The sequence below is a fragment of the Carya illinoinensis genome, chromosome 9 (genome assembly GCF_018687715.1).
Source record: "Carya illinoinensis cultivar Pawnee chromosome 9, C.illinoinensisPawnee_v1, whole genome shotgun sequence".
Taxonomy (NCBI): domain Eukaryota; kingdom Viridiplantae; phylum Streptophyta; class Magnoliopsida; order Fagales; family Juglandaceae; genus Carya; species Carya illinoinensis.
Genome location: NC_056760.1, coordinates 12,108,459 through 12,121,052, shown reverse-complemented (window position 1 = coordinate 12,121,052; position 12,594 = coordinate 12,108,459). Strand labels below are relative to the sequence as shown.

The 12,594-nt window shown below is 35.0% G+C and overlaps 1 protein-coding gene across 1 annotated transcript; it reads left to right on the top strand.

Moving 5' to 3' along the window:
• Positions 1 to 11,071: 11,071 nt before the first annotated feature.
• On the top strand, positions 11,072 to 12,048 carry LOC122276807. Its single transcript, XM_043086711.1, has 3 exons — positions 11,072 to 11,227; positions 11,384 to 11,671; positions 11,785 to 12,048. The coding sequence occupies exons 1-3, from the start codon at positions 11,072 to 11,074 to the stop codon at positions 12,004 to 12,006; spliced, it is 666 nt and encodes a 221-aa protein (XP_042942645.1). The 3' UTR covers positions 12,007 to 12,048.
• Positions 12,049 to 12,594: the final 546 nt, after the last annotated feature.

Sequence of the window (12,594 nt, the reverse complement as noted above, 5' to 3'; positions counted from 1 at the left end):
TCCATCGCATTTCAATGCTTTATTATGCTTTAAAAAAAAAAAAAAAATCAAGGATTGCATTGAATTTAGATTCGAGACTACAAGAGTACTACTACTATTCGAGGTAAGAGATGGGAGAACCAAGCTAACATAAACGCCATTACAATAGATGCAGATCAGCAATCATAAGACAAAAAAATAAAAAATAAAAAATAAAAGAGAATGCAAAAAAGACCCAACATGTTAGATCTGGGCTCGTGTTCAACTGAGCTCGAGGAGGTCGATACTTAAGACCCCGTTTGGTTCCATAACCAAACTTAATTGCACTAAGTGCAGTCCACTTTTTAACCCGTTCAACTATCCAAACGCAAAGCTAAGTTGAGTCCATGTAAAAATCAAGTGAGTTTACTTTATCTGGATATAACTCTACTGACAAAACACAGAGATTCCTGACGTCTTTATTTGTGATTTGAAATTTTTTTTTCCCATTAATTCCATCTCCTTCGTCTCTCCCTCTCTCTTTCATGTCTTCTTCTTTCCCAATCCGTCTGTCACAACCATTTCCTCAAAAATTGCACAAGATTTCAAGCAGCTTCATGCGACAAAGGATCAGCCAAACATCTAAGGAACCAAAATAAAATTTGGAAGCAGATTTCAACAAGAATGGTCTCCGATCATCCCCCACAGTCGGCAGCTTCAACAGGAGATAAGGGCTAACGGCAACCTACTATGTAAATGGAAAACAACCCACTGTCAACCCCAATTAAAATCTGCAACCCTCGTGCAGCAACAATTCCTAAAGATAGCTAATCTAAAATCTTCATCTGAACTGCTACAACCATCTAGATTCTGTAATCGGTGTGGTAAATGAATAGAACGTGCACATGAGTTTTTTTTTTCTTCAGTCAAACTGATCCTCTGCCATCTGCACTCTACTTTATTTCCATCTACACTCAACTTTATTTCCAATCTCTCATTTCTTTGAGCATCATCTCCATAGGGGTAGACTTGAAAAACATTTGGTTCTTGTTTGCTATTGTGTTTCCTATATAAGTCCATCATGCCGAAATGTAGATGCTCCACCATAATCTTACTATGGAAGCAGAGCTAGCTCCTCTATAGTCAAGCATCGGCACTGAACTCTTACCATCAAGAGATTATCAATCATGGCTCCGAGGACGCGCTCTTATCGGGTAAGCATCGATCTCAATTCAAACTTGAGTATGTTTCCCCTTTAATGTTTCATAACAATTTTGTCAAAAGTGTGGAGTGCATTTTTCTTAACTGGAATTGTTTGTGCTTTGGTGTTGGTGCATTTGACTATAGAGCACTCAACGGGTGAATTCTGTCTAAGGTAGGTTGTAAAATTAGTGTGGATAGAATTTTTTGTTTATCAACTTTTCATATACGCATATAGTTATTGAACCAGGCAGTGGTGGTGATGATTATATTGAGTTTGAGGATGCACATATTGATAAGATATTGGGTTTGGGAGGGGTTGATTCTGCATTTTTTCATATGTTCTTGTCTTATTCTGGCACTAAAGCAAGAAAATGCAACATATGTCGAAACCACAATAATAAAAAATTTGCATGGAGCATATCCCTATATCCTCGGCCAAACTTATGCTTACATTGAGGTCTACTCCAATTCATTCTTAATATTTTAGCTTACGGATAAATGGGCACTAAAAAACCCAGAGCAATGAGCAATACATGCAGATCGCACATGGATTGTAATAGCCTCGGATTGTAATGAAACAACACTAGATGCCATTGGCTTGTTGACTTGCCAAGACTGCCCCCAGGAGCATTCATGCAGATCGCACATGGAAATACAATTGAACTTTAACCAAATAAATAAATAAAGTGTCCTACTAGATGCCATTGGCTTGTTGACTTGCCAAGACTGCCCCCAGGAGCATTCATGCAGATCGCACATGGAAATACAATTGAACTTTAACCAAATAAATAAATAAAGTGTCCTATAATGATGGATTCTCTATAGTTCCTAGCTACCATTTATTAGACCATAACTCTATAGTTCCTATGCATATGACCTGTGATGACACTTCTATGGTAGACCATTATAGATAATTGTTATAGGTGTAGCACGTCAAAATCTACTAGTATACAAGAAGGCACAAAGTTGTTTTTTTGGCTGAACAACCCTTTCATGTGCTACACTTATTATATATGATTACTTTCCTACTATATGATTACTCTATGATTACTTTCCTAATTGTTATGTATTAAAAGCTGCAGCCCTACTAAATTACTTTCCTAATTGCTATGTATTAAAATCTGTAGTCATATTTTCTACGCTCATCCAACAGCTCATCGTACAAGGTATTAAATATTTCAATATCAATATATTATAAATTTATCTTACATTTTTAATTGGCCTCGATTCCTTCTATGATATATTACATGCATTTGGCTCATAAACAAAAATAACATATGACATGTATTTAATTAGTGAATTCCTATATTTCTACACATTGCATATACCATGTCTATTGTAACAGCCCGTTAGAAATTCAATTGTGGAATTTCTATTGACTTTAGGAACCTCGTGAAGACTCTATAAGTTTTCACGAATCCATTAATCATATAGGTTTTAGTCTAACTACATAGTTAGTGTTATTACTCATTATGGTATTAGAAGTGTGTTTTTGATTATTGGAGATAGTTAGAAGTGTCAAAATATATTATGATTTGTGCCATTAGACTCGGAGGGTCATTTAAGGTCTTATGGTGCAATAAAACTTTTTCATATTTTCGGACGAAACATCTGTTCAAAACTGTAGATATTATTGGATAAAAATATCTTGAACTAAATTTTGTGGATATTTTGAATAAAAATATCTTAAGCTAATTTTGTGGATATTATTGGATAAAAATATTTTAAGTTAATTTCGTGGATATTATTGGGTAAAAATATATTGAGTTGATTTTTGTAGATATTATTAGGTAAGAGAGTCCTACACTCCACTCTCACTCCGGGTAAGAGAATCTTACACTTAACTCTCACTTCGGGTAAGAGAGTCCTACACTTAACTCTCACTCTAGCCTCATCTCTTCCATATCTCATCTATAAGTATCTCCAGCTACCCCTCCCCACGAAATTATTTTCATTTACACTTTCCATTTAAAGAATACCAAACACTCTCTCTCGGACAGCTTTTATGTGTTCTTTTGCACGCTCATTTTGAAGCTTTTATAAGTGTTTTATCATAAAATCTCTTTCATATAAGTTGTTCCTTTTGGAGTCTAGTTTACGTGAATATCTTATTTGTCCCATTTGAAGATCATTTGGTCAGTTAAATATTATATAAACTATAGAAAGGTCATTCTGGGAGATAAACTGGAGAATATGTTATAGTTTGGAGTTTTTAACCAAGCTAATGGATAGATATTGGTCCGAAATTTTTATGAAGTATTGTTAACATGTGTATATGATTATTGGTTGAGGATGTTTGCATGATTAAAGGTTTTGATGAAAGATTTTCTTAGATTTAGAAACTTAGAAACTGGAAGAGGAAAAACAGTTTCTGTTTTGAGAAAGTTTAACTCTTTGGTGGTCTAAACCTATTCCAATGACTTTGATAATTTTATTGGAGGATCCTAAGCATCTTATATACATGTTATATTATTATATTTGATGTTAGTTTCAAAGATACGAAATTTTATGCAAAGAGATATTCAAATAAGTCAAAGTGTGGATGTTCTTGGCTAAATTTATGTTTTGGTTAATTTTTAACCATGTGATCTTGAATTAGAAGCTTATATATGTTTTAGGACATCTTTTTAAACCATGTGATGGTTTGGTTTGAAGATCACATATTTATAAGTCATATATCAAAAGGTTGATCAAAACAAATTGAAAACAAAAATCAATGGAAATAGCATATGGGAATTTCGGCCCTATAGAGTTTTAATAGTTGTGATTAGTTTTAAATTTTTCTAAATTGATATTTGAGTTGAGGATAAAATTTACATGAGGCATGTAAATTTTGGTGATTTTTGGAGTTAGTATGCAAAATCCTTAAGTTATGGGTAAAACGGTCAATTTCCTACATGTAGAGAGTAAAATGGAAATTTTACTCTTTAAGTTAGTATTTTCCATATTTCAAGTTATTAGTAATTTAGTGCTAACTTTTAGAATTACTAATTACAGTTCTTCGTGATCGCGCTTAAGGTTTTATAAGAAACGCGGAGATCAAGGTAAGTTAGCTTTTAACTTACTAGCAGTCTACTGTGTATGTGTGCTAAATAAATGAACTACAGTGTATGTATGTGTGTTATCATATATATCTTGCCATACCAAGTTATCACGTAATTGTCTGTTATACATAATTTATTCTATCATCAGATTTTATCTGTTATATAATATGTTTTGTCATGTATTGTTGTACATTACAAGTATGTCAAGCTAAGTATGCCATCTATTACATGTATGTCAAGTCATGTAATATTCACTGTTGCAAGTATGTCATGTTAAATATGTTGTCTATTATATGTTATGACATGTTACGAAATGTTTCTATATCAAGTTGGTCATGTATTTCAAGTTATGTTCAAGTCACGTTATGTTACGTCAGGGATTCAGTCCTTTCGTATTCTAGTCACGTTTCATCTTGAGTGCATTCAGTTTCGTGGGGTCCACAACATCTGTGGCACACGAAGTATGGGGTCACAGCAATTGTGACACATACACTATATGAGACACAACAATTATGACGTGTAGAATACATGAGACCACAATAACTATAGAGTATGTATTTACACGTAGAATACATGAGGCCACAACAACTGTGGAGTATGTATTTAACTGCATTGTGATGTATAGAATACATAGAGTCACAATAACTGTGGAGTATGTATTTACACGTAGAATACATGGGACCATAACAACTGTGCAGTATGTATTTAACTGTATTGTGATGTGTAGAATACATGGAGCCACAACAACTGTGTAGTCTGTATTGTGATGTGTAGAATACATGGGGCCACAACAACTGTGTAGTGTGTATTTTTCATGTTAAGTCAAGTTTCAGAACAAGTTCATGATAAGTCAAGTTTCAGAACAAGTTCATGATAAGTCAAGTTTCATATCACGTTCATGTTAAGTCAAGTTTCAAAACAAGTTCATGATAAGTTAAGTTTCATATCATGCTCATGTTAATTCAAGTTTTAGAGCAAGTTCATGCTAAGTCAAGTTTCAGATCAAGTTCATGTCAAGTCAAGTTCAGTTCATGTTTCAATTTAAGTTATGTCAATTATGCTATGTTGTACGCCAAGTTATGCTTTAATTACTTATGAATTTGATTATGCATTTATGCTTTTACTGTCATCCATGCATCATTAGCTTGTATGGAAGTTTTTTGTTAACTTATTGAGATTTGTAATCAAATCTCACTTTGGTAGTCCCAACTACCATTCCCCCCGAATGGTAGATCTTATTACAGGACTTGAAAGAGAATCAAGAGCTGATCAACTAGACACAGTTGATTAAGCGACGGTGCGACGTCAATGTTAATATAGTAGTTAACGTAAATTACTACTTGTACGATGGAATTGTATTTTTAGTACTTTTTGGATCATAACCATTTTGGACTAGTGTTGTGATCTTAGTTGTTCAATGGGTCTTTATGTATGAAGTATGTTTTAAGTATTTGAGATATTTTCAATTTGGTGCATAGTATTGCTAAAGAAAATAATTATCCGCTGTGAATATTGCATAATGTTATATACATGTTAGGAACATTGCATCTTATATGTCATGAACGGGGGCAGGTAACTTTGTGTTGCATGTCTCGACGCTTCAAATGTCCGTCCGATCCCAAACGGAATTTGGGGGCGCCACATCTATGATACATAGCTTGACGTAATAATATGACTTTAAATGCATTGTTTATTGTTTGCATTGTCTATTCTTTGTGTTGTCATTATTGTCCATTAGCAGCATATCATGACTGATGTAGAGGTTCAATGTGATCATGACCTGTGGGCTGGTGGGTTTTCGGATAAGCTGATTGACATGTTGTACCAAGAAACATTGGAAGGTAAATTGGTGGGGTCCAAAATAACAAACCGTGACTATGTCCGACTAGTTAAGCTCCTCAATAACCTGCGTATTAAGCAGGTTGATTCATCACAAGTGAAGGAAAAAATCGCCCGTCTTAAGAAGATACAATGCCAATTTACAGATTTAATGGATCAAATGGGCATGGGTTGAAACCCCATCACAAAAACTGTAATTGGTTCGGACGAACATTAGGCAAATGCGATCCGGGTAACCTTCCTCTTCTTTTGGTCTAATTGATGTATTTTTAATTTATTGCTTTATGTAATCAATTTATGGCCCATTATTGCCCATTAAATGCATTTTACTTTTATAATCAACTTGTTTAATTATTTTTAACATTTCTTTGGTCTGATCTGAGTGGAAAAAGTTCAAGAACAATGGTTGTGGCAACTACGATGCCCTCTACACGATTTTTGGTTAGGCGGTTTGTAACAGCCCGGTAGAAATTCAATTGTGGAATTTCTTTTGACCTTAAGAACCTCGTGAAAATTCCGTAAGTTTACACGAATCGACTAATCGCATAGGTTTTAACCTGTCAACATAGTTAGTGTTATCACTCACTATGGTGCCAAAAATGCGATTTTAATTATTTGATATAGTTAGAAGTGTCAGAATACATTATAGTCTACACCACTAGGCTTAATTGAATATTTAGGATTTTTCAGTACTAAGTTTATTACGTTTATTTTTGGAGTGAATAGTAATCTCGGTAAACGTACTAAATGCAGTGTTTTCAAAATCACAGTGTGAAATGTCCAAATTAGGTTAGCGAAATTTTATTTGGATACTTGGCAAGATCTTAACCACACATAATGAATAGTATTAGATACTTAGCACAAAGAGAAACCATTAGATGGAATTGTGAAGGAAATCAAGGTGTGAGATCATGACACCTAAGCAAAATACACATTTGGAAAATATCTTAAGAACATAGATTTAAAATACACATGGAAAGATTTTAACCACCTTACTCTTCCAAGTCTACTCCACATTTAGAAAATATTTTGAACTAATTTCGTGGATATTATTGGGTAAAAATATCTTGAGTTGATTTTTGTAGATATTATTAGGTAAGAGAGTTCTACACTCCACTCTCACTCTGGTAAGAGAGTCCTACACTTAACTCTCACTTCGGGTAAGAGAGTCCTACACTTAACTCTCACTCCAGCCTCATCTCTTCCACATCTTATCCACAAGTATCTCCAGCCATCCCTCCCCACGAAATTATCTTCATTTATGCTTTCCATTGAAAGAATACCAAACACTCTCTCTCGGACAGCTTTTAGGAGTTCTTTTGCACACCCATTTCCAAACTTTTTTCCTCGTGATCGCACTTGAATTTTATAAGAAACGCGGAGATCGAGGTAAGTTAGCTTTTAACTTACTAGCAGTCTACTGTGTATGTGTGCTAAGTAAAAGAACTACAGTGTATGTATGTATGTTATCATATGTGTCATGCCATGTCAAGTTATCATGTAATTGTCTATTATACAGAATTTATTCTGTCATCAATTTTTATCTGTTACATAATATATTCTGTTATATATTACTGTACATTATAAGTACGTCATGCTAAGTATGTCATCCATTACATGTAAGTCAAGTCATGTAATATTCACTGTTGCAAGTATGTCATGTTAAATATGTTGTCTATTATATGTTATGTCATGTTACGAAATGTTTCTATCTCAAGTTGGTCATGTATTCTAAGTTATGTTCAAGTCACATTATGTTACGTCAGGACTTCAGTCCTTTCGTATTCCAGTCACATTTCATCTTGAGTACATTATGATGTGTAGAATACATGGGGCCACAACAACTGTGGAGTATGTATTTTTAATGTTAAGTCAAGTTTGTGTAGAATACATGGGGCCACAACAACTGTGGAGTATGTATTTAACTACAATTGTGATGCGTAAAATACATGGGGCCACAACAACTGTGGAGTATGTATTTTTCATGTTAAGTCAAGTTTGTGTAGAATACATGGGGCCACAACAACTGTGGAGTATGTATTTTTAATGTTAAGTCAAGTTTGTGTAAAATACATGGGGCCACAACAATTGTGGAGTATGTATTTAACTACAATTGTGATGCGTAAAATACATGGGGCCACAACAACTGTGGAGTATGTATTTTTCATGTTAAGTCAAGTTTGTGTAGAATACATGGGGCCACAACAATTATGGAGTATGTATTTTTAATGTTAAGTCAAGTTTGTGTAGAATACATGGGGCCACAACAACTGTGGAGTATGTATTTACACGTAGAATACATGGAGCCACAACAACTGTGGAGTATGTATTTTTCATGTTAATTCAAGTTTCAGAGCAAGTTCATGCTAAGTCAAGTTCAGTTCATGTTTCAATTTAAGTTATGTCAATTATGCTATGTTGTACGCTAAGTTATTCTTTAATTACTTATGAATTTGATTATGCATTTATGCTTTTACTGTCATCCATGCATCATTAGTCTGTGTGGAAGTTTTTTGTTAACTTGCTGAGATTTGTAATCAAATCTCACTGTGGTAGTCCCAACTACCATTCCTCCTGAATGGTAGATCTTGTTACAGGACCTGAATGAGGACCAGGAGCTGACCAACTAGACACAGTCGACTGAACGACGGTGCGTCGTTAATGTTAATATAGTAGTTAAATTACTACTTGTACGATGGAGTTGCATCTCCAGTACTTTTGGATCATAACTATTTTGGAATAGTGCTGTGATCTTAGTTATTTAATGGATCTTTATGTATGAAGTATGTTTTAAGTATTGGGATATTTTCAGTTTGGTGCATAGTATTGCTAAAGAAAAAAATTATCCGCTGCGAATATTGCATAATGTTAGATGCATGTTAGGATTATTGCATCTTATATGTCATGAACGGGGGCAGGTAACCTTGTGTTGCATGTCTCGACGCTTCAAATGTCCGTCCGATCCCAAACGGAATTTGGGGGCGTCACACGGTCACAACAGGGGTGTTGCATTTTGCCTCAACGCAAGAACGCCCCTCTAGAGAGGATTAGCAGCATCTGGAGGATGAATTGAGGGTCTGTGGTCCCGTGTTTGGTACTGGCACTAGATTAGACTCGACTATTGATTTGGATGTCATCGAGATCACTCCTGAAACGCAAGGAGGGGTGCCGTAGTGAATGATTCCTCGACGACGACGTAGGGATGAAGCCGGGCCATCAATCTCACCAGATCTGGTTGATGCCTTGAAAACAATTGCCGCTAGTTCTAAGGTGCGGGCAAAGTTGGATGCAAAGATGTTTCAACTATGCAGTTCAAAGCGCAGTAGAGGCGAGAATTCAAATACTGGGTCTGATGCAGACTATAACAGTGTTGTACAGTGTATGCAGTTTTTGTATGATATCAACCCTCCCCTACCTTTGGATGTCTAGCTTGCCGCAACAAAAGCTTTTTTGGATCCTAATATGATCAATGTTTTCCAGACCATGACTCCAGAGCTAAAATTGCACTGGGTGTGGTCACTACGCTAACCACGCATATTGGGCTTGTTTTGGATTTACAGAATTATCTAACACTTTCTTTTACTTTTATTTTATGTAGAGCTTTATTAGTTATATGTTGATTTCTAACAATCTTATTTCGTGTGGGCTAATTTAAGTTCAAACATTGGCGTGGTTTTTTTTTTAAAAGTACTAACTAAGAGGTTCTTCTTTTAAATTGCCTTCCAAGTGCAGAAGGTGTTCAACTTATATATAATGGAAATACAAGGTTGATTTCACAGGGATCAAGGCATTTTCCAATTTTGTTTGCAACAAGAAAGCTATTGGAATTAATAGAGTCAAGAAAATAGAGTTTAAGCTGAATGCAACATCCTTAAAGCCACGGGACAAGGCTGAATGTCAGTTCAGCTCAAAATAGAGGTGGAGTTTGCTTAATGGGAACAACATGTGGTGTACTCAATAACATTATGAAATTTAGAACCAAAATATACAAGAAACCGAGTTATGAACATGGACAAAGTAAATCAAATGAAATATTTAGAACTAAGTTTCTCAAGTGACTTTAAACAAGCACCTAGGCTGCAGGTCCTCTTTGCACCAAGGGGTTTTAAATGGGATTTGACGTTTATGAAAACATCGCATGCAATTTCAGTCTAGAACAGAGTATATGGAGAATTTTAGCACTAACAAACACTTTCTAAATAATATCACAAATTTCATATCAACATCAACATTAAGTATCCGAAGCTAGAGTCTGTATCTCTTAAGTACCCACCGTGCCCAGAGTCAACAATGAGTCAAAACAAGATTACAGATGAACCTCTAGACTTGATTTTTAGGAAATTGATAGGAATTCATATGAACACAACTTAAAAATCAAACAAAAACCAAAACCCCCAAGCAAAACCACCTTATGCACCTAGGTTACTTGGAAATTTACCCCTCCATCAAGTATGAAAATGAAATATTCAGAACCCAAAACAAAAATGGTTCATCCAGAAAATCGAAAGAAAAAAAAAAGAGTAAAAACAGAATTTTAATTGCAAAAGAAATCCTCATTCCTCACGGTTTACAGCTCTATCACCTAATGTCGATGTCCCTCTTGCATCCCACCACTCTCCTTTTAGCCTATCTTCCTCCATTCACTCCAATGATTCTGCTGCACTCTCTCTCCGGGTGGTTATTCCCTCCAATTCCATGCAGTTTTGATGTGGAAAAACTCTGCAATGTAAGATGTAAGAGTTAGGGCACCGAGAAGGCCCATTCCTTCTAAGTGTCAAGTGAATTCAAGTGGCAGAAATAATACATTTTTTTTCATTCTATCCCTGTAATTACTTCTTCTGAAATGTAAGGCATGGATGTGCATTTGTGACATTTTAGGACCAAAAGGACCTTAGTTTTCAGCTAAAATTTCATATTATTTCCACCCAATCACTAAGTTCCTATAAAATGAGTTCCTTTTATTCCTAGTTTTACAAATACTGAGAATTTCTAAATATTTACGTACCACATATTTTTAAAAGCGCAGCATGGACAATGATAGCTGGTGGAATGATGAAATAAACATCGAGGAGAACGAGGCAAGCGATGAGGGGTCTAGTAGTAATGTGTCAAATACATTTGACGAAAATAGATGGGCGGAATGGAACGCATGGAGGAGCTGTAATGATGGTACGCAAGAAGAGGTGACCCTTCTGAACATGATGATGGAGGAGCAGCAATCCCGTGCCTGACATCATATGCTTAGGCCACAACATAACATTGGCTTGCGTGGAAGGGAGTATATCATCGCAGTCTTAAATGGACATCCTGATAACTGTTATAAGATATTTTGAATGGAGGCATATATATTCTGGGCCTTATGCAATCGGTTACGTAGAGATGTGGCCTTACATGATTCGACTCAAGAGGTCACAGTTGAGGAAGCTTTAGAAATGTTTTGCTACATCGTCGGACATGGTGTGGTTCAACGAAATTCAGCTAATCTATTTCAACATTTGGTTGAAACTGTGAATCGACATGTGTACGTAGCATTATGTTGCCTTGCACGCCATGTGATTAAACCAATTCAAACGACAGGGATGATGCCTTATATTGAAGGAAATCCCAAATATTATCCATGGTTCGAGGTAAGTTTTTCTTACATTATCTATTTTTGTAGATTAAAATGTACTCTACAAATAACGTAATGTTTCCAATACATAGTTTTAGAATTTATGCAGATTTAAAACAAAATTTGCAGAAATGTCATGGTGCAATGGATGAGGTCATGATTAATGCAGCTATGCCGAGTTCCGTAACTAACGCATATTTAAATCGGTATCAGCGGCTTGCCCAGAATGTCTTGTGTGTCTGTGATTTCAATATGAAATTTGCATTCGTATACTCCGAGTGGGAGGGTACAGCCCATTATGCTCGCTTTTTAATTGATGCATTAAGGCATCTGGAAAACAATTTTTCATAGCCTCAAGACGGTAATTTCTACACATTATTTAATTTGCACCTAAAAAGTGATTAGTAATTTTATATACCATATTTATAAAAAGATTACTGTTCTACTAAAATCTTAAGTTATTATTATTTGGTAGATTCTACATTCCTTTGCATGGAGGGATATATGCCGCCATATCCAGGGGTGAGATACTACAGATCTGAACGCCATGAAAATCATATCTTCCAAGGATATAAAGATCTATTTAATTATCTGCATTCATCCATTCGAAATGTCATTGAACGAATTTTCGGTGTGTTGAAGAGGCGTTTCCAACTTTTAAAAAATATGCCTAAATATCATCCAACTCGGCAACGTTATATTATTATCGCATGTTGTGCGAATTGTTAGCATGGTGTTGGAATCTTTTTTTTATAATTTCTGTTGAAAAAATCTACAAATAAAATATAGTGTAAAATCAGTTTTTACACGCATTGACTCATTTAAATAATAAAGTAATATTATTTATTAATTTTGTTATTTTTAAATAATTTTAAAAAAACTAATTATATTTTGCATTTTCAAATAAAAATTAAGTAAGATAATGGTACTTAATGTTAC